Source organism: Xenia sp. Carnegie-2017, unplaced genomic scaffold (assembly GCF_021976095.1).
Source record: "Xenia sp. Carnegie-2017 unplaced genomic scaffold, XeniaSp_v1 HiC_scaffold_14, whole genome shotgun sequence".
Lineage (NCBI taxonomy): Eukaryota > Metazoa > Cnidaria > Anthozoa > Malacalcyonacea > Xeniidae > Xenia > Xenia sp. Carnegie-2017.
Genome location: NW_025813447.1, coordinates 6,047,048 through 6,071,725, shown reverse-complemented (window position 1 = coordinate 6,071,725; position 24,678 = coordinate 6,047,048). Strand labels below are relative to the sequence as shown.

The 24,678-nt window shown below is 34.6% G+C and overlaps 3 protein-coding genes across 7 annotated transcripts in view; 2 read left to right on the top strand and 1 right to left on the bottom strand.

Annotated features, from left to right (window-relative positions):
* Positions 1 to 4,689, bottom strand: part of LOC124433886 (F-box DNA helicase 1-like) — a 41,120-nt gene extending 36,431 nt beyond the window's left edge. For 2 of the 3 annotated variants that reach the window (XM_046983736.1, XM_046983737.1), the window contains exons 1-2: positions 3,060 to 4,688; positions 241 to 352 (exon numbers count right to left, since the gene is read on the bottom strand). In XM_046983736.1, coding sequence (XP_046839692.1) covers positions 241 to 352; positions 3,060 to 4,507 — 1,560 coding nt within the window. In that variant the 5' untranslated portion in view covers positions 4,508 to 4,688. Of the gene's footprint in view, positions 1 to 240; positions 353 to 3,059 lie in introns of all 3 variants that reach the window. The other variant, XM_046983738.1, reaches the window with a different exon arrangement.
* A 1-nt stretch (position 4,690) lies between these two features.
* On the top strand, positions 4,691 to 9,327 carry LOC124433888 (U11/U12 small nuclear ribonucleoprotein 48 kDa protein-like). The gene is made up of 7 exons (XM_046983740.1): positions 4,691 to 4,921; positions 5,319 to 5,384; positions 6,308 to 6,368; positions 6,448 to 6,536; positions 6,826 to 6,907; positions 7,147 to 7,268; positions 8,485 to 9,327. The coding sequence occupies exons 1-7, from the start codon at positions 4,760 to 4,762 to the stop codon at positions 8,578 to 8,580; spliced, it is 678 nt and encodes a 225-aa protein (XP_046839696.1). The 5' UTR covers positions 4,691 to 4,759; the 3' UTR covers positions 8,581 to 9,327.
* Positions 9,328 to 11,483: 2,156 nt separating this feature from the next.
* LOC124434765 lies at positions 11,484 to 23,728 on the top strand. Of its 3 annotated transcripts, none has more exons than XM_046984667.1 (6): positions 11,484 to 11,996; positions 14,180 to 14,415; positions 15,754 to 15,858; positions 21,251 to 21,387; positions 21,463 to 21,491; positions 22,289 to 23,728. In XM_046984667.1, exons 1-6 carry the CDS (start codon positions 11,696 to 11,698, stop codon positions 23,377 to 23,379), a joined length of 1,899 nt encoding a protein of 632 aa, XP_046840623.1. In that variant the 5' UTR covers positions 11,484 to 11,695; the 3' UTR covers positions 23,380 to 23,728. The 3 variants fall into 3 exon arrangements, with proteins under 3 accessions (XP_046840623.1, XP_046840622.1, XP_046840624.1); XM_046984666.1 differs by having other exon boundaries at positions 22,280 to 23,728; XM_046984668.1 differs by lacking the exon at positions 11,484 to 11,996 and adding an exon at positions 13,956 to 14,033 and having other exon boundaries at positions 22,280 to 23,728.
* The last annotated feature ends 950 nt before the right edge of the window (positions 23,729 to 24,678 follow it).

Sequence of the window (24,678 nt, the reverse complement as noted above, 5' to 3'; positions counted from 1 at the left end):
GGGAAAAAATTATTAAAAAGTTTAAAGAAAGTTTCAAGACACGTTTTTATTTCTACATTGACATTTCACATGAGTCACATATTAATATACGTTTAATATTCATTTACATATTGAGCATTTTAATAGGTGCACATTATTTCGCTAAAACTATAAGTGCACATACAATGTCGACTGTTGCTCTTGCATAAACTTCATGTCATCGGTGTGAGAACAATCCATAGATAAAACAAAATCAAATACCTCAACATCGACTTGAAGAAACTTCTCTATGATATGATACTTGGAATGTAATTTCAATGCAGCCAAAAGTTGTGTGTGCTCCGGGCGAGAGATTCGAAACGAGACCAAGAATCTTAAAGAAACAGGCAGAAATGTGAAATAAACATTTAAACACTGCAAAATCAGCCAATTCATGAAACATCAGCATCAATTAAAGTTTGCTCCAGCTATTTTAAGGATAAATACATATAGTGGTTGATTTCTTGTGATCTAAGAACAGGCGAGGCTTCGCTCGTTTGCAAGAAAAATTTATGGGACGACCCACGCATTACTCCACGTATCTATGTAGTCAAGACCAGTAAAATAAACACGTTCATGAAAAAGGTTTTCCACATCATGATATTTATGTATAAATGATAATGCACATATTTCTTGTCATACGTATTGCAAATAAAAAAATCAATCTTAAAATAAAATCAACATGCATGTGTTTGCATACATAATTTGCAATTGTTTTTTAACATAATACCAAGAAAGTTGGTTATCTGTTTAAAATATCCTATAAAAAGCTTTATAACAAATTTCAGATTTGCATGCTTAAGAGAGCTGTAGAAAAATTCTTCGCCAAATGCATTGGGTCAAACTCTGGATTTGTTTTTTTTACATTTCTATGTCCTTGTGTTCCCGCGTTCAAAAAATCCTCCTTTTCCTACACAAGTGTTGTAAATGCCTAAAATAACTTTCACTCCTATAGAGCAATTTCCACAAAAAGTAATGTTTCCATTTCACCAAAGACAGGAATTTTGGAAGATTGATGATTGGAGGAGGGACCTAAGTATATTCATACATTCAAATGTTAGTATCTGTAATCAAAATTGATTTCAACAAAAACTGATGAAGTAGAATGTGCATGTTTAACATTGCCCCCCTTCAATTAACAATCCTTTCCATGAAGCAAACACCTATATCGAAGGCTTTTTTACACTGCTGCATGGATGGGCCATATCTGGAAACCATGCAGCATCCAATATATGGTAATATGTGCCTATCTGGCAATATGTAATATCTGGTAAACTTTGCTGGATAAAATCTTTTTCCAGTCGACAATTTCAAAACATAAAAGAAAAAAACTTAAAATTCACTTTTGATGATTATAAAAATGACAAAATCCATTTTCTTGATTTAGAAATTTCAAACTCAGGCTACCCACACCGGTCAATATACACACATCGACAGTTTTGAACCTTAGTGTCGTAAAATTGCGTGGATCAAACCTTTTTTCTTCCGGGATAAAATTTTCAGTAATATAACCCTTCTTAAAAAACAATTATCCAATATTACTAATAAATTTATTAATAAATAAATATTACTAATAACTAAATTTACTAGTTCAGGCTGTTTTAAGTATTCATTGGTTAAACTAATAGAATCCTTCTAACTATTCTTAATGAACATGCAAAATCTGACCACTACAAAAAGCGCCATTCATGACCATCTAACAAACTGCCATGACGCCCAACACATAACTGACGTTTTCAAATTATACGACACAATTAATGACATGTTTGTAAATGTAGATCGTCCAGATTAGTATAGTCCTGAGAAGGACTGTTTTTGTTGTTGTTGACTGACGTTTCGATAACCTTAGCGGTAGTCATCTTCAGAGTCAAATGAGGAGTAAACGTCAGGTTAGCCGTATTTGTTATCTGGTTCTTACGTCATTGTATTCTGTGTACAGGAAATGTGTGGGTGTCAATTGTGTATTGTCATTGTGAATTAGTGTGAAGTGAAATGTTTTTAGTTGTGATGTGTGATTTAGGTGTGATGTTTTTAGTTGTAATGTGTGGGTGTCAATTGTGTATTGTCATTGCGAATTAGTGTGAAGTGTAATGTTTTTAGTTGATCGTTTGTTTGTATTGTGAATAAGTCGTTTGTAAGGTGCCGGTAATTGCATTTACTTTATTACAATTAATGACATAAATCCAATGCATTCTTTTTCCACCCATGATCTCTTTCTTAATAACACTAACACTTTACACTATCTTCATCATAACAATTCTAATGTTTTGATTTTCCTTGGGGCGATTTATATACATTTCAAAAAGCCTCAGCTAAATTCTGGTCTGAAGGCTTCTAAGAAACTCATTATTTTTTTCTTAATTTGATTGATGCAATTCTAAACAGTAACACCTCCTTTCTTTCTTTTCATTGCTTACGTCATTTCCTTGTAACAACTATTTAAGATCACGCATGCTTGTAAGTAATCACTTAGCTTGATAATGACTTCGAAATAAAGTCGAAATATTGCTTTAAATCTTGTCTCCTGCTTTTATAACTCGAGTCTTGAGCTTGCAAGATGATATTTTTTGGAGTGTTTTTTTTTCTTTTATTTGCTGGATATTTACAAGATTTTTGGGAAACTTTTATTACCATTTAAGAAACAAAATGTAAAATAATTTTTTCACCTGAAACAGAAATCTGTGCTTTAATATTACTCATTCTGCAGTCGGGGGGATGCTAGCTAAGTGATGAAGCTGCGAATGTTTGCTAGCTACCAAAGTTATTTATCAATTTAGTTAGAAATATTTGTTATTTGGAGATGATGTTAACAGATGCAATATTAGAGCTTTAGCAACTAATAAGTTTAATACCCGGTGTCTGGTTATTATCTGGTAGACTACCATCCGATACTATCCAGTATATCTCTAAATTCCTGCATTTTTGATAACTGTAATTAGCAGAGAGCAAAAAGCACCTCTATTGCAACAGATAAAGTTCACAATCTACAGATCAATTTATCATTTCATCACTCTAATGTGTATTAAAACATGTATACATACTTGCAAAGTTGTGTAGGGAAAGTTGCAGCACAGTTCAACTGCTTCTCTACAATGAGTTTATTAAACTCAGCTCTGCTGTCATAGAGATGCTTATAACGATAATATTTCTTCTTCCATACAAGGAATGTCTCACACAAGATAATCCTGTGCCACCTTTTGCACACAACCGTCAAACTGGTCAACAAGTCAATTAAGGGTATTTGGCAGAATATGTTCTCCAAGATCTCATCAGGCAAATCACTGAAATAGGAATTCTCAAAACAGTTTAACATTTCTCTACTTAGACACTTGTCTAGTTCATCATCGTCTGAGCTATTCACACCAAACAGACCAAACATGTCAGAAGAACTAGTTGCACTGTAAGATATTTTGTTCATATTCTTAGCTGATTTTTTTGCGTACAAGGTTGATTGCAAATCCTCCATGAAGTTTAAATTAGTAGCATCACCTTCATCAATTTGGATAAGTTTTTTCCACTTTTTAGCCTTTTCAACCCCCTCATTTTTACAATTTCTTTTCTTCGACCTATGCTTTGAGTCGCTTTTAGGGGGATTTTCAGCACATTGTGTTGATTTTGTTGATACAACTGTAACAGATGATGACATCCCTTTGTGATTAGAAATTTGCTCCATAGTATCACCACCTTTCATTTGAGAACAACCACTGGCCGTCTTAGTGGTAAAGGTACAATTTTCCAAGTCATTAAGTAGATTTTTGCTGAATTTCATGGCTTTGACCAACCCCCTTTTCTTTTTTCGTTTCTCTTGGCTTAGAGACAATTCGACTCTTTCACAATGCTCTACGATTTCCAATTCTGACTCAGTGTCTTCTATAGTTGAATGATCATGATATGACTTCCTAATACTTCTGCTTTCTATTTTCCTCTTCTTTTGACTCAAAGTCAATTCTACTTGCTCACAGCAGTCAATCATATCAAGAGTAGATTCTTCATCATCACTGCTTGACAGGAATTCACCACTGTTTAAAGCAATACAAGTGATTTCGGCATCATCTATGTCCTCGTGACTGCTATTCTTTTTGAACAAATTTCGGCAAACGGCATCTTCTTGATCCAACTTAGACCGATTTTTTAGATTTTCTTGGCTCATACAGAGTTCAGCTTTTTCACAAGACTTAATCATTTCCAACTCAGACTCCTCACTGCTAGAGTTCAAACTAAAAGTACTTTGACTACCCTCCCTTTTACTGGCAATGCTCTCACCACCGAAATTCATTACATCGATCTTTGCAAAAGGTGCTAAAATTGTTTGTTTTTTTCTCTGGGCAAACTTCGGTGTGATCGTAGCACGAACAATTTTGTCACATGTCAGTTTTCGAGAATTTGTATTTTCGTACTGACGATCCGGACTTCGAACACAAAATGCGTCAATGCGTTTCTGAGTTTCGTCGAAATAATTATCTTTTCGTCTTTTTCTTAGTTTAGGCATGCCTTTCCTTTTATAATTTGCTATGAAGACTTTGCTCGAACACTTGAAGCCTTGACTTCGAAGTAGAAATTTGAAACATAATCATATTTATTGATTTTACTGAATGATGAAATGGTTGAAGATTGAATATGGAGTCTTAAAAGTTGAAAGTCAATGTTTGAAACCGCCACTTTATTGAGCCTACGTGACTTAAATGCTAAACAATATTGCAGAACGTGGTGTAAGTAGATAATAAAAGCAATAACACTTGCCATGCAAAATTTGCACATGGATGCTGAGAAGTCTGACACCGTTATACGAGCTCGTTTAAATAAAATAAACGAATTGTCGGAGATTTTGAAGAATAGCGATCGTTTCATTGAAAAAATTTCGCAGAGATTCAAATGGAACGCGGAAAGTAGATCACAGAACGAGGTGCAGCTTTTGACTCGTTTAATATTTTAGTTCATGACGCCGGGACTGACTGACAATCCCGAGGCTTGCTCCACCCTGGAAAACTTCTTGCCCACCCTAAAATGCTATGTTTTTCGTATATATTTTACATTTATACATTGCTAAACTGACAGATGTCCCCCATCTGCTCTTATGACTCCTCCCCGACAGAAAATCCTGGTAAAGCCACTGAAAAACCCAGGCACATGGGCAGGCAGTCTCGGGCAGTCCCTAGCAGTATGACTTCTTTGCCTTGCGCAAACACGTAAGATGTAGTTTGGTGTATTTCATATTTACAGCCATGAATTATAGGTGTACTAAACAGTTCTTTCAAACTCTTTGTGGCTCTGGTGTTTTGAATTTATGTGGTCATTAACAGGGAAGTGATGAGTGGATGCTCCATAAGCAGCCTATGATGAGATCGTGTGACTTGGAAGGCAACAAAGTAAGTTGTTCTTTGATGACCAAAACTTGTACTCTTGATGACTCTCAGTGCCTTGAGAGCTGGAGGGGGGACAAAATAATTTTGCTTTCATTTTGAGTTTTTGAAATTAGTTCCTTCACTCCCTATGTACTTACCACCTATTTCTGTGGCTTTGGAAATCATCACTTGCCCCACCCCCAAATCTAAAATATGCTTTGCTGTCCCTGTTCTGTTGTGTGTTTTATAAAGGTGTTGCAAGGACATGAATTGAGTGCTGTGTTTATTCATGTACTCAGTTGTGTCAAACTCCTTTCTTTTGAAAGTGATTTGGCACTATTGAATTCGTGAATTTTCATCCCCCCCCTAATTAACATTGCAGTAATGCCACTATTCTTTTATTATGTTGATGATGAGCTTTATGGACTTTAACTTGCTTGTCAGTTTGATTGTATGACTGGATGAATTTATATATTATTGAACTCCTTGGATATGAACTACATTTTCACACGTCAAGCAGAGAAATAAATTGCCCATGTGATGGTTGAATAGATTTATATATTATGTAAAGAATTGGTCGACGAATAGAATAAACAAAAGCATGAGAATGAATGAGAAAAATGTGAGGAAAGAATAAATAGAAGATAAGATTATAAGTAAAATAATGAAGAATTTGTGAAGAAAGAATATCAAAGACGCGAAGAAAGTTTTTTTCCTGTGGTGTAAGAAGATACTTGAAGGGGGCTCATATTCATATATACATGGTTTGCCATTTCAAATTCCATTGAGATTAATTGTTTTCTTTGGATTATAATGTACATATAGCTCCCTCCCCTCCCAAATTATTGATCTTCCAAGCAAATTCCCTACTTTCATTTTTTCATGATGCAAATGTATGTACAGGCATGTCAGTTACTTGTGGTGAATTTTTGTGTTTAAATTTGTAGAGTTCAAAAAATTTTTATGAGAATTCGAATGTGGTGATTTCTCTGGAAAGAAAAGATACAGGTATAAAGTCATGTAGTTAATTTCTTTATTACGTTTGTCAAGATGGTATTCAACAAGTCCTTTTCATGCAATTAATTAGATTCAAAAGAGCAACTAATACCAGCCCAGCTTCAACCATTTGCTTTCACTCCAGAAGAAAGATTACACCAATACAATTTGGATGTTAACGTATAAGTTTTTACTGATTGTTATATTGTTATTTTTGAAGTTTGGGCTTTTACTATTGTTTTGTTGTATTTCTAAATAATAAGTGGCAGACATGGGGCTCAACACCCCTCAATAATGTTTGAAGAATAAAATCTTGCACTCTATACTTATCTCTCAAACCGTTTGACTGGGATTTTCTGTGAAATCTTCCTTGAGAACGACCTCCCCCCCCCACTCATAAAGAGTCCGAAATGTTATTACGTTGTTGCATAGCTAAATTGTTTTACTTGGTACTTTTCCTTTGGTTTAGATGTCAAAGTCAAAGCGTGAGGCTGATCATAAAAAAGTGCACTGTGATCTAAGTGAATTGACGAACCTTGACGATAAAGAAGGTGAATGTGCTTCATGCATACGCTTTGTTTAAAATTATTCAACCATCCAAAGATGTTATAAGGACGTCAGTTTTTCATGACGGTAAATTGCTGATTAGATTGTTTAACAGGAAGTTATCTTGGCTCAGCTGAAGGGGTATTGGATGCCTGATGAAAGTTAGGACATCTTAGTAAAGATGTCACCTTATGCCTGCATTTCAGTCTTAATGGACCTACATTTCGTGGTTTTTACATTGCAGAAACACCGATCGAAGGTAAAAAGTCGGAGTTAGAAATTCTTGCCGAACAGCGAGATTACAAGAGAAGACGGCAATCTTATCGCGCCAAAAATGTCCATATTACGAAGCGTTCCCCTCTAGAGGTGTTTGTTTTTGTAATTATGTTTTTTTGGCCTTTGTATATGTAGCGACTAGCGAGTTTACAAGGAACAAGTTTACTATGCTGAGTTACCGATAAATTTTACACCGACCAAGTTTTTACATATGTTGTAATTGATGTTGACAAAACATTTAGATTGAGCGACCTTGAGATGACTCAAATTTAGAACTTCGTGAGCACAAAACCTTTACCAGGGCTGACCCCGAATGATAGGTAGGGTTGGACAAGAGGGGGCTAACCCCCTCCCCACAATGAACAGATTTAGTTTCCCTCGCAAAAAACATGAAATCCGGGTAGAAATTAGAAGGGGTGGTGTGCGATACCTAGTTAAAATCAGTTTGCTAAAACGTAAGCGTACTTTGACTGTTAGCTTTGAGTGTTTATTTACTTTTTGATGCGCTCATTGTGTCAATGAACTTATTCTCTCTAAATAAAGTATTACAGTTGCTTATGAGCCAAAAAAGGCTTCAAAGTCTTATATTTAAGTCAGTCGAGTCATGGAAGGGACATAGGTTCAACATTTTGTCGACGTGTCACCAAGAAGAATAAAGCGTAACAATTGAACGTGTTGTAGACGTTCTCGATGTCCTGTTTAAAGTTTTTTTTGAGATACTAACTTTACTAGTATAATGCTGATATTTCGTGATTATATATATACTTTGTAAGTATTAAGAGGGATGTTTTTCTTGTCGCAAAAAACTTTTAGGAAACACGAAAAATCGCTATCAAGGGACTATAAATTTAAAATTTAGAAGGGGGAGCATACCCTCTGACTACCCTAGAGAGGCTCACGAGTTCAAAAGTACATGTCTGTCTACGTCACTTGTTTAATCATTAAACACAAATCACTTTTTTTTGTTTTTATTGAGCAAATGAGTATTTTGTTGGTAAATTGTCACCTTCCTACAACCCTTCTAGCTTAAGAGAGGTGCGCACACCCTATTTAACTTCATAAACAGTTCATCTTTTACTTTGAGGTTTTTGCGAGTAGAAATGATCTGTCAATTTATATTTTGCTACGCACTTGTTCTAGGGATTCATACTCATGCAAAAGATTGTAAAAGATTTAAGTTACTTGTCGTTTCTACTTTTCTATTACTGCTCACACATGGATTGTGTTTAGGACTCTTTTTCCGGTTTACATTTCTAGACTGTCAATATGACAGATGTATTGAAATATTTTATCGCGTTCCTTTAAGATTACTCGAGAAATCATAAACAACAGAATGCAAGAATTGCAGAGCAATGCTGCAGAGTTTCGAAGTGGCAAACGAAAGTCTACGTCGGAGGATTGAAATACGTCGTTCGTGAGTGAGCCGATACTCATTGTGCGTCAGTGGTGGCTTATGCTGGTAGTCGACCATTGTGTATCGTAAACATGTGCACACTCCCCGGAATTACGGGAAATTTTGTTACAATCTAATAAATTTTCGTCTCTTTCACATCACCTTACCGCCAACTACCGCGATGCTCGTGAATAAGTTTAGGTGCACTCCTTTGTGAAATGAGAACTACATATATATCATTCAATCATGATGCGATTTTTTCTGAGTTAAATCTTGACTTTTCAAAATGATTGATTAAATTACGAATGAACATATCAACTTTTCGACGAACTTTTTCATACAGTTACAGTCAGTTGATATTTCGAGTTTATAATAATTACTCCGCCCTTCCGCCCCCTATGTACATACCTGTGCTTGAAAGTTGAATAAACAGCAAGATTGCCTTATAAGCTACAACTCAAAACGAATAACTTCAAAGTAAAATCCTTTCATTTCCCATCTCTCTGCGAAGTTATAGAGTTTGGGACTTGTGGAGTATAATTTCGCTAGAAGTGAAAGAATTTTTCTTCGCATTATTCGTTCATTTTTTCAGTAGCTAGGTTATGGCATGTCAGCGTTTTAGGTTGTAGCTTATTGCTCTAAAGATGACTCATTACTTTCAGTATTATATAGTTTTCATGCATTGAGTCTTCTCTTAATGATAGTTATATATGTAAAATGAAATGTATAAAAACGTGTCTATGTCTTTAACACAAAGTATGGAGATGCTAAATGGAAAATAATTTTTACAAAGTACGTTGGAGGTCATAGACCTCTTAGCCCACGCAGAATATGTGAATTAATGTAGGTTTTTTGAAAACAATAGCCCAAGTAATGACAGGTTTGCATTTCAATGCCAGTTTCCGTGTACCGACTCCCTCTCATAATGATAGTTACACATATTATAGAACATAAAAACACAACACAATAGACACTCCGTATAAAGTAAACATTATTTAACTGACGTCTTAGGCTTTTTTTCTAACATAGCATAAGTTGTTTATAGTCTTGGAATTCTTTTTAATCCACAAAAAATTGAGTGGGTTTTGCGCCAAGGTCATCAGAACGTAACTAGAACGTTAATTGGGGTTGTGGGGTTGCATATTCATATATTCCGTTGTGCCATACTGGTTTCTTTTGAAAGTGTATTGAATTTCCAAATTTTTCCAAATTTACCTGAAATTTCACTGACATGCATTTCGCCGAATTTAAAAAAACAAGAATTCAAAATTTTCAATTTTAAAAAATAAGTGATTAGTTTTTAATTATTTTATTCCATCATAAATTTTAGTTTACATAATCAAGAAATATGCAGCCTTATATGCCGCTCAACAATTTAACAAGTAACATTTCTCTCCTAAAAATGGTAATGATGATTACGGCCTTAACAACAATAGGCGTGCGGGAGCTTTAATTTTTCAGAGGGTAGTGGTTAACTTGCCCAAATTTCAAACCGATCTAAAAGCAATTGTAGTAATTTTTCATCCCATGCAGATTTTGTATTATCAATTAGTCGTTATACATAATATAAATCCTAACACGGTTTTTATATGCACATGAAAAACATGTGACTTGGACAAGATTTGAACTCGCACCTTCGGGATACTAGCTCTACCTGTTGAGCTACCAAAACCACAGGGATTGGAAACGAGTCAAATCTCTTTTAAAACTACGTATGGACGAGAGATTCTCGCCACAATAGCAGTTACAGGATGGAACAACCACGATCACAGAGAACAAACCAATTCCACCAGTTAGATCTGCTGAAATGTCTAAAATAACTCCGAGTAAGCCAATTCCATTATTTAGATCTTCTAAACAATTTTTGCCACCGGAATAAAAAGCTTCAGCTAATGAAAGAAGAGCAGTTTCATTGGAAAGTTTAAACGATCAACCATTGAGAAGCGACGAACAACCTCTTACATAACAAGACAGGCAGAAGAAAATATTTTGTTTGAAAGATTTTTTTCCTGTGGATACCACGAAGCAAAAAGATGTGAAATCTTTACCTGTTATTATAGGAACAGTAAGAGCAGTTTCTTTATAAAATATTACCCAAACATTGCCTGGCGCGGGAAAAAGTTCTGCAGCAAAGAAATCAATCTCCAATTTTTACAGAGAAACACCATATGAGTATGCCTCTTTTTAAATGTCTGGAAAATATGATCGTCAAATTGATGAGGATACCCAGTAATAATAATAATAATAATGGACTCCGTCGATTTCGACGTATGAGGGTCCCACAAAGTGGAACATCCTCGTCACTTATAGTGAAGGCAGATGGAATACTAAAGACTCGGCAAAATTCCTTCCATAAAATTACGCCTGATGTGTACTTTCAGAAAAACTTGACTGTCTTATTCACGAAGGCACTTGCCCATATGTGGACGAAGCGGGGATAACATTGCTGAATGACAAATACTTACGCCTGAAAATTCTTAAGTACTTTTGGAAATAGATTATTTGTGTCATGTCATTTGTATTATTGTCAGTCACTCGATGCATCACTAGACGCAACACTTATAGTTTGTCTTAGAGGACTCGACACAATCCACTCTAAAACACAAGCAGTAAACTCCGTGACTCACAAGTGTTCTAATATTAGAATATTACATAATTTACATCGCCTAAGACATCGATAATGATGAAGATTTCATGATAGGGAACTGAAACTAAAATCATAATAAAAGTAGACTGCTCACAATGCCCATTATTGTGTACAGCTATTTGACTCTTTTGAATATTTGTCGGCGTACTGTTCAAAGTACAAAAGACACAAAAGTGCTTCCGTGACCTTGCTTTGTGCTTCGTTTCGCCACTTGAAATTTACGAAAGCAAAACTATTCTTATCACAAGACAAATTAAAGGATGTCGTTTAGCATTTATAAGTCGACATTGACTTCTTGTCAATTCCAAAATAAGGCTTCCGCAAAAGCACATGGATCACGCTTATTTATGAACTCTACTAAAAAGTGTCGAGTAGCATTTTTGGTGTTTTTTAAAATTGCTTTGAATTCAACAGAAAGATTCTTAAATCATTTTGACAAGCAAGCAACTCTTGTAGGCGAATGCTATATGAATTAAAATGTCATTTGGCTCACAGAACTTCGTTTTTTTATTATGTATATCCTCACAAATACGAGTTTCTTTTGCTGTCAGTTCGTCGGACGGATACGATTTGCAAAGAGGCATTGACGACGAGTTTAGGAACATCGAATGCGATTCAAAACAAAGCAGATGCACTATGGAGCAATGTGAAAGGCGAAATGCTAAATGTTCGGACAATTCCTGCCGTGTATGCCGATGTCCTAACCGTGGCACATTTCTCGTTTTTCCTGATCTGGTCGGAAAATGTTCTAAAGACGAAGACCTTGTGAAAGCATTTGGTAAGAAAAATATGGTCAAACTGTTTTATTCCATAAATCATCCATGCATGTTATTAAATATATGTCTAGTCAAATGCTATCAAAAGGCGAAATTAGATCACAATTACGAATCCAATTTTGTCAGTTAGGGAATGTACAAAGCTAGAAGAATTTTTGTAAAAAGAGAGAAATTTCACCGGATTTGTAAATAAACAAATGGAATACTTGATTTACATAAATCGACAAGGAATCATAAGCTTGTTTATCGACCAACTAAATCAAACTGTAGAGTGTTAAATAGTTACTATTCGTCTAGCAATGGCTAATTTTTTTGAAAATTTCATCCCTGTAAAACGGCACTAGCGAACGCACTCTGGAGTAAGATATTTACAGCACTGACAACACCAGTTATTGTTAGTTAACCTCAGCCCACACGGTATCACTTTCAATAGCGCCGACAGTCAGTGACAAACCCTTGGAAACGACGAGGATTCAATTTTGTCGAGGCTATGGTCACTTTTATGATAACAAACGTATTTTTGGCTTCTATAAAAAATATGTACCTTTTCCCTTTCAAACATCGAGAGTTTTTTGGGCCTTGCTGCACCTTTTCCCTTTCAAATATCGAGAGTTTTTTGGCCCTGCCCACACCCTAGAGGCAATATCTATCCGCTTTTCTTCTATTTTACTTAAATGTCTCGTGATTCGTACTTGCTGTCTGATAAGACTTTCAATATGTGGTAAAACATAAACATAAAATTAACAAAAATTAACATAAAATGGATTTCCATTTTGTATATCCAATGTGATGTTTGATGTCGCAATAGTAATGACAGCGCATTTATCAGTTCTCAATGAAAAGATTCCAGGACTTTGTCTCTGGACGAATGTTTGATTGAATCTTTAATTGATGTTTGCTATAATCAAATAATCAAATATGTAAGAAATGTAAAATACAATCACATGATCACAAAAAACAAACATGCTGGGCTGAAAAAGTTACACTGTTTTAATGAGATATTACATGGGGGTATAGATTTCAATTTTCAAGGCAATTATCATGTTTATAAATAGATATTTGGATAAGTCAAAACTTGGTCCGATCTGTTGTTGGTCCCCGAAATGTCGTTAAACCATTAATAAAACAATTTAATCGTTATGCAGAGTAATCTGAAGAATAATCTAAACGCAATTGAATTATCTTTCGTTTCTTTTGAAATTTTATTACTCTACTTACATTGTATGCACTATATGCATATTTTTTGAACGGTGCATGAAATCATTATCATTTGTAAATTTGCATGCATTTAAATATAAATCACCAAAACGCATTGTCTTTACGGTATGGAAAAATTAACAAAATGATACGTTGACACTTCAATAGACTTTCGTATTTTTGATTATTCTGCTTAATTCTGACCTATAGATTGTGTTTTCAGCAATAGTTAAAGCAAGTATTAATATAGCTATAGGCTTTCTATAGAGAAGAAAGTAAAATTTCTATTCATCACTGTGATTATATGATATCAAGGACTCAAATATTGTGTAAAGCAAAGCAAGTTGAAAATACTTTGTTTTAAGTTGGAGGGTACATAAAAATAGCATATAAAGAAATGGAAAAGATGTACGTAAATTGGTGTTTCCGCCGACACGTGTCATGTATGAGGTTTTGAAAATTGTAGTCTGATAATTTTCCGCGGGTTTTTGATACTTCCCTTAGCCAGAGGCCTAACTTAAAAGTTAATTGGGGGGGTTGGAGGTGCATATTCACCTATTCCGTTGTGCCCTACTGATTTCTTTTGAAAGTGAATTGAATTTCAAAAGAAATCAGTAGGGCACAACTGAATATATGAATACACCCCCAATTAACGTTCTAGTTACGTCTCTGCCCTTAGCTTAATAGAACCTTTATTTAGAAATGACATGATCGAGAACTCTGAAAAACTCTTTGTGGTTTACATAAAAATTTATGACGTAATAGCTACGTGCAGTAAGGGATCTTGGCAAAAGTTCCTCACGTAAATCAACAAGTATTGTTGCGTTATGTTGAGTCCATGTGTAAGTAATGTTTTTGACAGTAATAACGCGTATAATTTATGACGTATCATTACACACTAAAGTTTCATATAATTCATCCGACCACATGGAATAACGACGGAGCTCTTTAAGTTATTATTTATTGAAATATTTTTTGTTCCTTTTAGGATGCTATCATTTTGAAAAGCTAGTCGCGCATCTGAATAGAAAGTCATGCAAGAAGAGTTGTTTTCGTTTTTATTTCCCTGAATTGACAGGCGAAAATGCTTGTTATCTAAATTGGTCAGAGTCAAAAGTAATGTTTCAGAATGATCAAGAATGGCACTCTATTTCGAGCTATCTAAACGAAACGCAGAACTCTATTACAAGCATCCCTTATGGAAAATCTATGATTAAACTAAAGGTAAGGTTTTTGAAGTTGTAATTGTGCCTATAGAAATCTAACAATGCAAACAATGTCCGATCAAGTCTCGACGCAGGGAATTTGATATCCTCATGGTAAGCTCTTGCAAATGATTAAGGGAGGAGCCTATTCCAGTGGTGTCGTAACATGGAGTAACAGAGGGAAGGGGTAGAAATCAACATAGGTGCCAAATAGTTTGAGCAATGAAATTGTATTGTTGGGAAAGATGCATTTGAAATAATTCAGTCATTTCGGCTGATAACTGATAAGGAGATACGCATTTATAGATGAGCGCAAACAGGCGATAAATTGATTTTATAAAATTTCAATGGTTTTTTGCAAATGCTCGTAACTTGCTACCGTACACGAGATTGTTTTATTAAAAACATGATTGACACTAATATATCTTTACTTTTGTATTATGATTAAATGTAAGCACAATTTATTTTCTTTGGATATGGAGTAGATTATTACAACAGTTGGAAGTGTCACATCTGAATTAACATGCAAGGCTGTGGTATGAAACTACTGATCGTTATTGAAATAACAATTACATTGTTTGAACTTTCATCAACTTCAGAAAACAAGCTGTAGAAGAACATCTTTTGATTAATATGGGCACAACTCATGATACATATTGTGAAATTAATTGTACGTTCAGCTGACAATTCAAACATTAATTGTGCATGCATTTCAACCAAAATTTGTTTAAGTAAGATTGGTATAAAATAAAAATAAAACATGTTTTGCAAATATAATAGTCGACTGATTTTATTTTGCTACAGAATTTATATAAAATACTGAAAATACCAATACCAATACCAAGTAAAGCCAATACCCTATTAAATTAAGTACTAACTAGTTCTACCTAAATTTAAATTTTCCATATTTCTTTAGCTTCTGCATTTATGTCAAATCTTACCCCCAAAATGCAGGAAATAGCCTTTCAGAGCTTATAAAAGGTTATAAATCAAAAATTTTCCATTTTCCCTGAACATTGCTTTAAAATTTTCCCAGCATGCCACTGGCCATCTCATATTCCTCGTAGAAGCCATTGTTCCTTCCAAATCTTTTAATAACGTGCCTTACAAAGTTGAGGTCTGTGTCTTCTAAAAATAAACACTTTACATCAGGATCAAACTGTTTTTGTTGAGTGAAAGTGAAGTCATTTGTGTTACTGAGGTAAAAACTCATTTTCAGCCTCGTGCTACGGCGCAAATAGAACGTGCAATATTACTTCCATTTCGAGAACAGTTGGCTCAATTTTTATCACAAAACTAATTATAAATCGCATCATTTTTATCACAAAACTAATTATGAATTATGTATGTCATATAGATTCAAGGACATGCTGTTCAAATTTTGAGCAACTCGTTAGTGAAACTTAGTGTCTCTTGTGGAAACGGAAAAAATCGCTGCATCTTAATGAAATTTCATTCTCACGTAAGTGAAGTAGCCATAATACACAAGATTAACGCTATTATTTATCATTATACAATATGTTGAAATCTCGATTGTGATTGGCTAAGAGCATTGCAATAATTCTCAATGCCTTGCCTCCCACAACTGAGAACAACATTGAAATGATCTGTCGGAGACTGATCGGTAACTTTTAATGTTTTTTTATATGGCAACTGAAAACACAAAATGTATAATGGCGTATATAATCTTTCTCGAGATTTAAAAGAGTTTCACAAATTGATTTAGCTTAAATTATTGAGAATAATGATGAAATGACTCTATCAGGCAGAAAATTTTCAACGAGTTTTTTCTGGGAAAGACGAAAGCGATTCGTCAAAGTGCCCGTGAAACGAAAACTTTGGTATTTTAATAAAAATTTTATCGATTAATACTTTTAAAATGATAGCAGATTTCACACTCAAAATATTATGATGTTTCTAATGTCTAACTTCCACAATCAATGATGTCACAATACATACTAAAAATCTAAATTTTCAGGTATTTATGCTGAAGTGTTACTTCAATCCGACAGAGTTTTCTTCGTTGTGAAAAGTACTTTTTCAATAAAAATTAATTCCTATAATAACGTATTTACCTAATTGGAACTCACCTATTCAAATTCAAAGGTCGTACTATCTGTGTACTGGTAGATGAGGTACTACAAATTCCAAAGTTTTGAGCTTTAAATAATAAAACTCACTACAAGCTATTCCCAAAAACATAAAAACACCATCGTTCCATTGTGTGAAGCACTGACTTAAAGTGTTTATATTACGAATTTTAGCCCCCTTTTTTATTAGCTAAATTGAAAGACCTTGTTTCAGTGATTTTAAATCTGCAATTTTAATTGAAATTGGATTGCTGAAAGTGATTTTACGGACGTTCAAAGTCACGATTTTCAGCATTTTTTTTTTGCGAACTTTTTGATCGGTATGCTAATGACTTGTGACGTAGAAAGTTGAACACATATATCAACATGGCGTATTCTACTAGTAATCTTAATAAGAAACGCGGAGGAAAACGCTGTGTTGCTGGCGGACCTATTCAAATTAGTTGCGCCAATGATTCAAAAACCGAAAGAATGTCGATGCATCTGTTTCCTAAAAAAGAAACAGAGCCGCAAAGAGATAGAAAATGGGTAAATTTTGTGCGTAAACATAGACCGGGTTTTGAGGCTTCCTCTACCTCGTGTCTGTGTTCTGCCTATTTTGAAGATTCTTGTTTTGACCTTAATTTGAGCGTGCAATTCAAGCTCAAAAGAAGGTTGAAGAAAGATGCTATCCCAACCATTGACGTGGCTGGGATTCCTAAACCATTACAGGACGAAATAACCGATCGAAAGAGAAGACAAGTCAGTTTACGCTTGTTTATGTTAATTTTTCTTTTGTTATATGTAAATTCGTTATTCATATGTAGATTCGTTTTGTAGATTATTCGACATACTCTCCATAAGCCATCGCTGAAGGAAACATGTTCTCTCGATGAGGAAGTACCATCTACTAGTGATGGAGCTGAGCATGTTGAAGTATGCACTGGGGAAGCAAACGATTCGCCATTTAAAGAAGAACTACATGCAGTTGGTGAAGATATTTGTGAATCCCAATCTCCGTGTAAATCGTGCCATCGTCTTAAGAAAAAACTTACATCTTTACAAAAGACTTTAAACTGGTATAAAAAGACAAAAGCATCTTTGAAGAAAAGACCCAGAAGTTGCAAAAGGAATATCGAAGCGAAATCAGGGAAAATCGTAATACATCCGTGGTGACCAGCATTAATATAGACGATGAAATGCAGGGGAGTGCTGAAGAGCTTTTCGAAGGAGAATCATACATGGACTACTCCTCTTTCGAAGAGTCTAGTCAGAGTGAAGATTTAGATGAAGATACCACAAGTAATACAGTCAGGTATTTTATCTTATAAAGAATTAGATCTCTGTTGTATTTCATAATAATGAATTTTCTTAATCGTGTTACAGAATTGATGAAGGAGCAAGCTCGCATGAACAACCTATGTTCATGGCATTTTACATCTCATTGGTTGAGTTATTTGAAAAATTTTGCTTTAACTGCAAGGCTGAAAATCCAAAAGTACACATTAAAAACATTGGTTCGATGGCCATTGTAGAGCAAAATTGTGGTAAATGTGTTGAAAAGAACTTTATGTGGAGAAGCCAACCTATGGTTTTGGGAAGATATCCAGCTGAAAACATTATGAATAGTTTTGGTACTTTGATGTCTGGTGTCAGTATAAGTCAGGCCATGCTGATGTTCAAGCACATGAATCTCTCAGCAAATAGTGTGTCCACTTATCATGTGCATCGACGCACCTTTTTGTTTCCAGCTATTCTGAAGCATTGGGAAAGCTATCAGTCAAAGTTAATTGAAGATGTGAAAAAAAGTGATGTTTTTATTGTTTACTCTTGTGTCAAACCATTAAACTGCATGTCAACTTATATAGTGCATCCATGTATCTCCTATTTGGTTTTCATCTAGGCATATTTCCTGACCATTCTAAACTCAGCAAAGAAGGTCAACAGTCTCTACAGTGCACAAGTTAAAAGACCTTTCCATCATCGCCCCTCTGATGTTATGTAACCTTTTGTGTTACCACTTGGATATGCTTTCCGAATAAAGTGGTAAACACAAGCAGGTAAAGGCCAAGTAATCTTCCATCCATAGACCCACAAAACCATCGCATCAACCATCTGTACGCCACAGCTCTCAAGTACCTGAAGTAAATAAAAAGGTTGGACTAATTATTGTTGATGAAACAATGTTGATGATAACATTGTTTCTCATACAATTTACAATCTTAAATATTTAATGATTGTGATGCTTGGCGGCGATAAGCACGTCCATTCCTATCTCTCAATAGTGGCCCGACGTTTTCAAGGACAGCCTCATGAACTAAAGGCCCAAATTTGGCATGCTGTGCTATGCATGATATTTTCTCAATGCTGCCATCGAATGTCATTTTCTGCAAAGCTGGTCCTATTTCCTTACAGCATCTGTACTCTAATGCGCCTTTTAACAAATCGGTATGACAGCATTGACAATTACACCTGAAACGTGGGAGCATTGTGGTTTATAAAGTAACTTTATGTAAATTACAAACAGGAAAAAACAACAACTTACCATTCACCGAGTGGAATTACGCCATCACTTCGTTGTTCTAATGTCGCAGGGAGAATTCCATCGGGATCATCTGGAGTATGCACTTCATCACCATCTCCTGCGAGTGGTTCATCGTCATATGCGAAGTCGTTTAAACGACAACAAAATCACCTTCTATAATATAATATTATATTGACGGAAACAGATGTGTTGAACTATCGACGTCACAAGTATCAATATGGCGTCGTAAAAAATTCGCAAATAGTACCCGACTTTGGAGGCAAAATTAAGGAACTTATATTTATCTGTTTAAGTCCAGCGACATGTCATAGTTCTTTAAATAATCCAAGTTTTCAATTAAGCTTATAAAAAAGGGGGGCTAAAATTCGTAATATATATAAGCACTTTAAGCATTTCGACAATCTACTATGATAAAGTAATCCTATGATTTCGACTATGATGAAGTAAGCCCATGGTAGTGAGGTTACTTAGTGATAAAATGTTTACTCGAAAGCCTCTGGAGGCTAGTAAAATCCTCAAGTTATTCATGAGGTAACCTCACTAAAATGGTTTTACTTATAATTATGTTGATTCAAAATTTTGACAGATCCAATTGTCTTGGTCACGTGTTTAATGACGTCATATATTTGCAAAGTGGAGTCATATTCAACATTATTGAAAAGTAAATCAACTTTTACCTAACAATCGCGGTCTAAAAATAGGAAGCTTGCATGTGGTATATTTAAGAGTTACTTCAAATTTTATACAGCATGTACATTGAAAGTAAGTGGAACAAGTAGCTGGACCAACCTTTACGGCATTAACTTTAATCAGATTGCAGCTTTCAAATACTTTTTTGACTAAAATGGACAGGTGAGCCCACTTTTATCTCTCATTTGCCAACAGGACATATTACCAAAATTAAAACTTACCATGGTTCTAGCAAAACAAGAGTGATTTAGTGTGAATCAAATTTCACTTTTAAATCATATTTTCTTAGACGAGACAAAGAAATAATGCAAGCAAAGTATAATAAGCAAATTCTGTATAAACAAAAATATAATTGAGTGAGAAAAAATAATTATTCACCATCGTCAGAATTGCACTCCAAATCATAAATTCCATTGCAAGAATGAAGGGGACTCATTAACTTTGGGGCATTGTTTGATCTTTTGATCGATTTCTTTAATCAAGTTCTTGCAGAATAGTAAATGCTTTTATGATAATTTTCCTCGAAAGTAAGTCTTATGTTTGTGTGAATTATTGTGTCCTGTTAAAGGAGAAGTAAGAGTTATCTATGTTAATTTCTTTTTAATATTTTTTGAACGTTAATTGCGTTAAATACAATGTTTCATCATGATTGGCTACATTTGGGTCAATAAGATTCCTGAGCTCTGATGCATGTGAACAGTTTTTTGACATGCACATTGCTATATATATTTACTGCATAGTATAAAGATATGATTTCATATTGAGCATACTGTTAAGTGATTTGTAACTATGATGTCGCGTAAAAATTAGCATATTTTTCTCGTTTGACATCGATAGTCATTTTTAAAAAGTACATTGTCAAAATTAAAAGCACCTTAGTCTTTACAATCGATTAATAAAAACTAAATGATGATTTTTTTGATACACCGAGGCTAAATAACGTAAAATATTAAAGAGAATTTTATTATTGATACCTTTAGGTTAAATAATTGTAAAAATAACGTTTTTTTGTAAAGCACTGTTTGATAATTTAATTTGAATTTTTTTGATGGTATAAAAAATGAGTACTTTTAAAATTTCTATTAGAAATCCATAGATTTTATAATTGATGCACAATTATAATTAGAAAATTAATGAAGACGTCATAATATAATTTAGGAATAATTATACTTAAAACCTTAAACGTTTAGGTCATGGTTGCTACATAAATGTTAATCAGCATTAAATTTTCTTTAAATGGCATGCAACACAACCTAGCATAATAAACTTCAATATTCTGTACAAAAAGTGACGACGTCATCGATATCTATCACATAACGAAATGAGATAGCAATGTGTCTGGCAAAACTTTAAATTAATAAAAGATGGGTAACATGTGTAGCAAGCTTCGAGGTTAAAAAATAAGAATTATTGTAGTTCTTGGTCACAACACTATTAAATATATACTATGTTGCAAAAATATTTGTGTGGACGAAAGAAATTCAAATAATATGGCACAAAAATTATTGTTCTTACATATTATGAGATATTGCATTTAATTCTGTTTAAAGGACGAAAGAACGTGGGCAGCTAATAACAGTATAAACAGAAACAAGTTGACAGCAATAGCAGCCTGCCTTTCCGGTGGTATTTGCGTCTTGGTTGTGCTTGTCTGCTTGTTTTTCAAATGGAATAGAAATAGACTGAAGTAAGTTCGATAAATGACAATACATATACTATAACTGAGTAACGGTATCGACAATGTATTGCTCTTTTTTCATAGGAAATCTGCTAGCACACAAGTGAATACAGGTAATTATTGAAATTAACTAAATATGAAACTTTAAAAAGATTAGTTGCACGCTCTTTAAGGGTTACTGTGGTGAAAACATGAAGACACAAGTTTCCACATTACAGCTGTTGCTTTAGCAAATGCTAGAAAGCTTCTCAACTCAAATATTTACATCAAAGTTTTTGGCTGCCGTTAAAACGTTTTTCTTCTAAATTAAAAGTACTTTGGCTCATTGACACAGCCAGCCTGAAGTTTTGGTCCCGCCATGCAAGTTTTTTTTTGTGTTCACTCACTGCAAAAACAATAGATGGCTAAAATAAAAAAATCTAAAATTTAGATAGCTAGACCAAAACTTGCGGACTGGCTACGCTACTTCTTTGGTGTCATACAGAATCTACAACGATTGAAAATCATTAGACTTTCAACAAAGTAGCACCATCTCATGTCTGACTCACTGTGGTGTCACAAAATCCATAATTAGTGGTGGTGTGGTATTTTCATAGATGCATGTTTTGTTGTATTAAGGCCGTTGCAAACGTGTAACTTTACATTTGCCAAATGCATTAAAGATAAAAGTAAATTAAAGTTCGACGTTTGAAACGAGCCTAAGTTTTTTGAAATTAGTTGTTTTGTAGGGGCTATAATATTCATGTATGAATTTACCCGCCCTCAATTATTGAGATTGCAAGCTACTCCTAGCAAACACAATAGTTTCAATTCGACTTAAAACTTTCTGAAGTAAACTACTAAAGATCCTTTTGATTTCAGAAGTGCAAGCCTCTGCTGTATTAATATATTTTTATTTTAGATGCACAAGATGCACAAGAGACCATTGAAGAACCAGAGACTTCGGAAGAAGACATGCTGTGTATGCACCCCAATCCTTTATACAGAAAAAACCACCAACTGATTACAGCTCAAAATGATCCAGGAAAAAAAGCACAAAACGACAAAAAACGAAATGGACTACATAAAGTATTATATTCTGATAAAATATGGCCGGTTATGACTGATGATCCCATTTCTTCAACGAGCAACACCATCGTGGATAGACCCGTTAAGAGTTTTGAAAAACCACCATCAACCAAGGACTGTTCGGAGATGGAAGAATCGCTTGAAGAATTGGAGGTAAGCAATTCGATGGATAGAAAACGACGTATACTCACCAAAGCGCTGTCAAAATCACCTAGTACTCCTCTTCAAACTGCCGATTTCCCTTATGGTCAGGGTATAGACACATCGAAGGCAGTTAAACCTTATCATTACGTTACAATTGACCCATCAATGAATTACGACCGTGTAATGGAAGAGGATGTCCAGTTACTCGTGGACAATGCGAGGAGAGCCAAATTTGCTGACGAAGAGTTGCAGGATGGGATACCAACCATTTCAAACAACGGTTACGCCGTACCCCGAGGATGCAATGCCCAGTCGAATGAAGAGAGGAAAGTGGACAACAAGGACTCTTACTACAATTTTGAAGCCATACAATGCAAAGCACACTGTGAAAATCTAGAACCAAGCGAGCTCGGTTATATTGCTCCTGAAGAAATCAACGTTCCTTCTCCCAAATACAGATTTCACAAAATACTTAATGAAGCAAACGAACATTACGACCAACCTTCACCTCAAAAAGATCTGTCAGCAAAATCACGTGATCCTACGATGAAGACTCTGTTTACCGAGGGACATTATTATGGAAACAACACAAATGAACATATGACAAACGAACATTACGTCCAGCCTTCTCCCCAGAACTACCTTTCAACAGTTTCACGTGATGCTATGATAAAAACTTTGTATACTGAGGGACATTATTATGCCAATGACACATTCATTAGAGTAAACAATTCAAAAGGAGGAAAGAAGATAGACGAAGAAAATTACGTCGACATGAATTGCGCATGATCTCCTAAAGGTTCCAAATTTTATCTACGACGAGCGTTCACAACATTTGCTGACCGACTAAGCCCTGGTGGACGTTCTTATGCGACGCTCGCCATATATTGATATTTAAGGACAAAAACCAACTGAAGATATGAAATAATGTTCAGAAAACAAAATATTGTTTTTCGTGCAGGAAGTATTTTATGGCTTACACTCTATATAAACTAAGAGTGGCGTGGTCACCATGTATATTTTGGTGTTATTTTGTGTTTTATTTTTAAAATCATTATCACTTTTTTGGAAATCGTTTAGTTTTGTTGTACGTGAGTAAAAAAATTGGCATAACAAGAAAAAATTTTCGGGCTAACTACACCATATCGGGCTTTTATTTTTTTATCGATTTTTTATTTCATTAAAGCTTTAGTTGATTTTTTAGCATGGGCAGCTGAAAAGGGGGCCTTAGGGAGCTGCAGCCTCTCAAAAATTAAAATGGGAGGCTAAGCCCCACAATCAAAGAGCTATCTTCTTCAATATTTTCCCTGTAATATATGTTTTTGTTTAACAAAGGAAAATCATCAACATAGATGGACTCTTAAATACTGACAGCCATTTTCAAAGCTTGCTTCTCCTATAGACTTTCATTTATTTAAAGTAATATAACGATTAACTGCAATAGAACGGTTTTGAGCAAAAATTCATGTTTGCTAAAATTCATATAGAAATCTTCTCACGTTGCTTAAATATCATAATAAAAGATTTGGCATGATTTCTGGAAGAGAAATGAACAAGAATACAAAATTTGATAAAAATTCATTATAAAAAATATACTAGAAGTGGATAGTCCAATATGGCCGCTGCTATCAAAAGTTGGCTTCAAAATTTTCTAAGCAGCAGAATTAGGTTGCGTTATCCAGTCTTTATATATATCAGTGGGTGCAGTCTAACTCATTTCTACCAATTTGATTGGCTCCCTCAGCGGACAGCTTTTTGCGATATCTGTCCATAGGGCCAAAAGTGATATTTTTTCAATGTATTTGTTTACGAAGTGAAATGTAAATGTTCAAATATGATTTAAAAACGACGTAAATTGTTCAACGAGAAAGCAAAGTGTATTTAGATGAAAGTTATCATAGTAAGACTGAACCTTACTATCCAGACTAAATGAAGTTTGTAGAAAACAATCCAATTTTAGTGTCAAATGAAGTTGCATCGGCCATTTTACAACGCAAATTTCTTCATAATAAAAAAATAAGTAAGCTATTTACCGTTTTGATCGGTCTGTACTTAAAAATACTTTTCCGTACGGACCTCCCAGCCGGT

Excerpts from the sequence above, each read along its gene's own strand:
- LOC124434765 (XM_046984666.1), top strand. The coding sequence starts at position 11,696 with ATGTCATTTGGCTCACAGAACTTCGTTTTTTTATTATGTATATCCTCA. Across the intron at positions 11,997-14,179 it reads AGACCTTGTGAAAGCATTTG|GATGCTATCATTTTGAAAAG; the intron begins GTAAGAAAAATA and ends TGTTCCTTTTAG. Across the intron at positions 14,416-15,753 it reads AATCTATGATTAAACTAAAG|ATTCAAGGACATGCTGTTCA; the intron begins GTAAGGTTTTTG and ends TATGTCATATAG.
- LOC124433888 (XM_046983740.1), top strand. The coding sequence starts at position 4,760 with ATGCAAAATTTGCACATGGATGCTGAGAAGTCTGACACCGTTATACGA. Across the intron at positions 6,537-6,825 it reads AATACAATTTGGATGTTAAC|ATGTCAAAGTCAAAGCGTGA; the intron begins GTATAAGTTTTT and ends CCTTTGGTTTAG. Across the intron at positions 6,908-7,146 it reads GAACCTTGACGATAAAGAAG|AAACACCGATCGAAGGTAAA; the intron begins GTGAATGTGCTT and ends TTTACATTGCAG.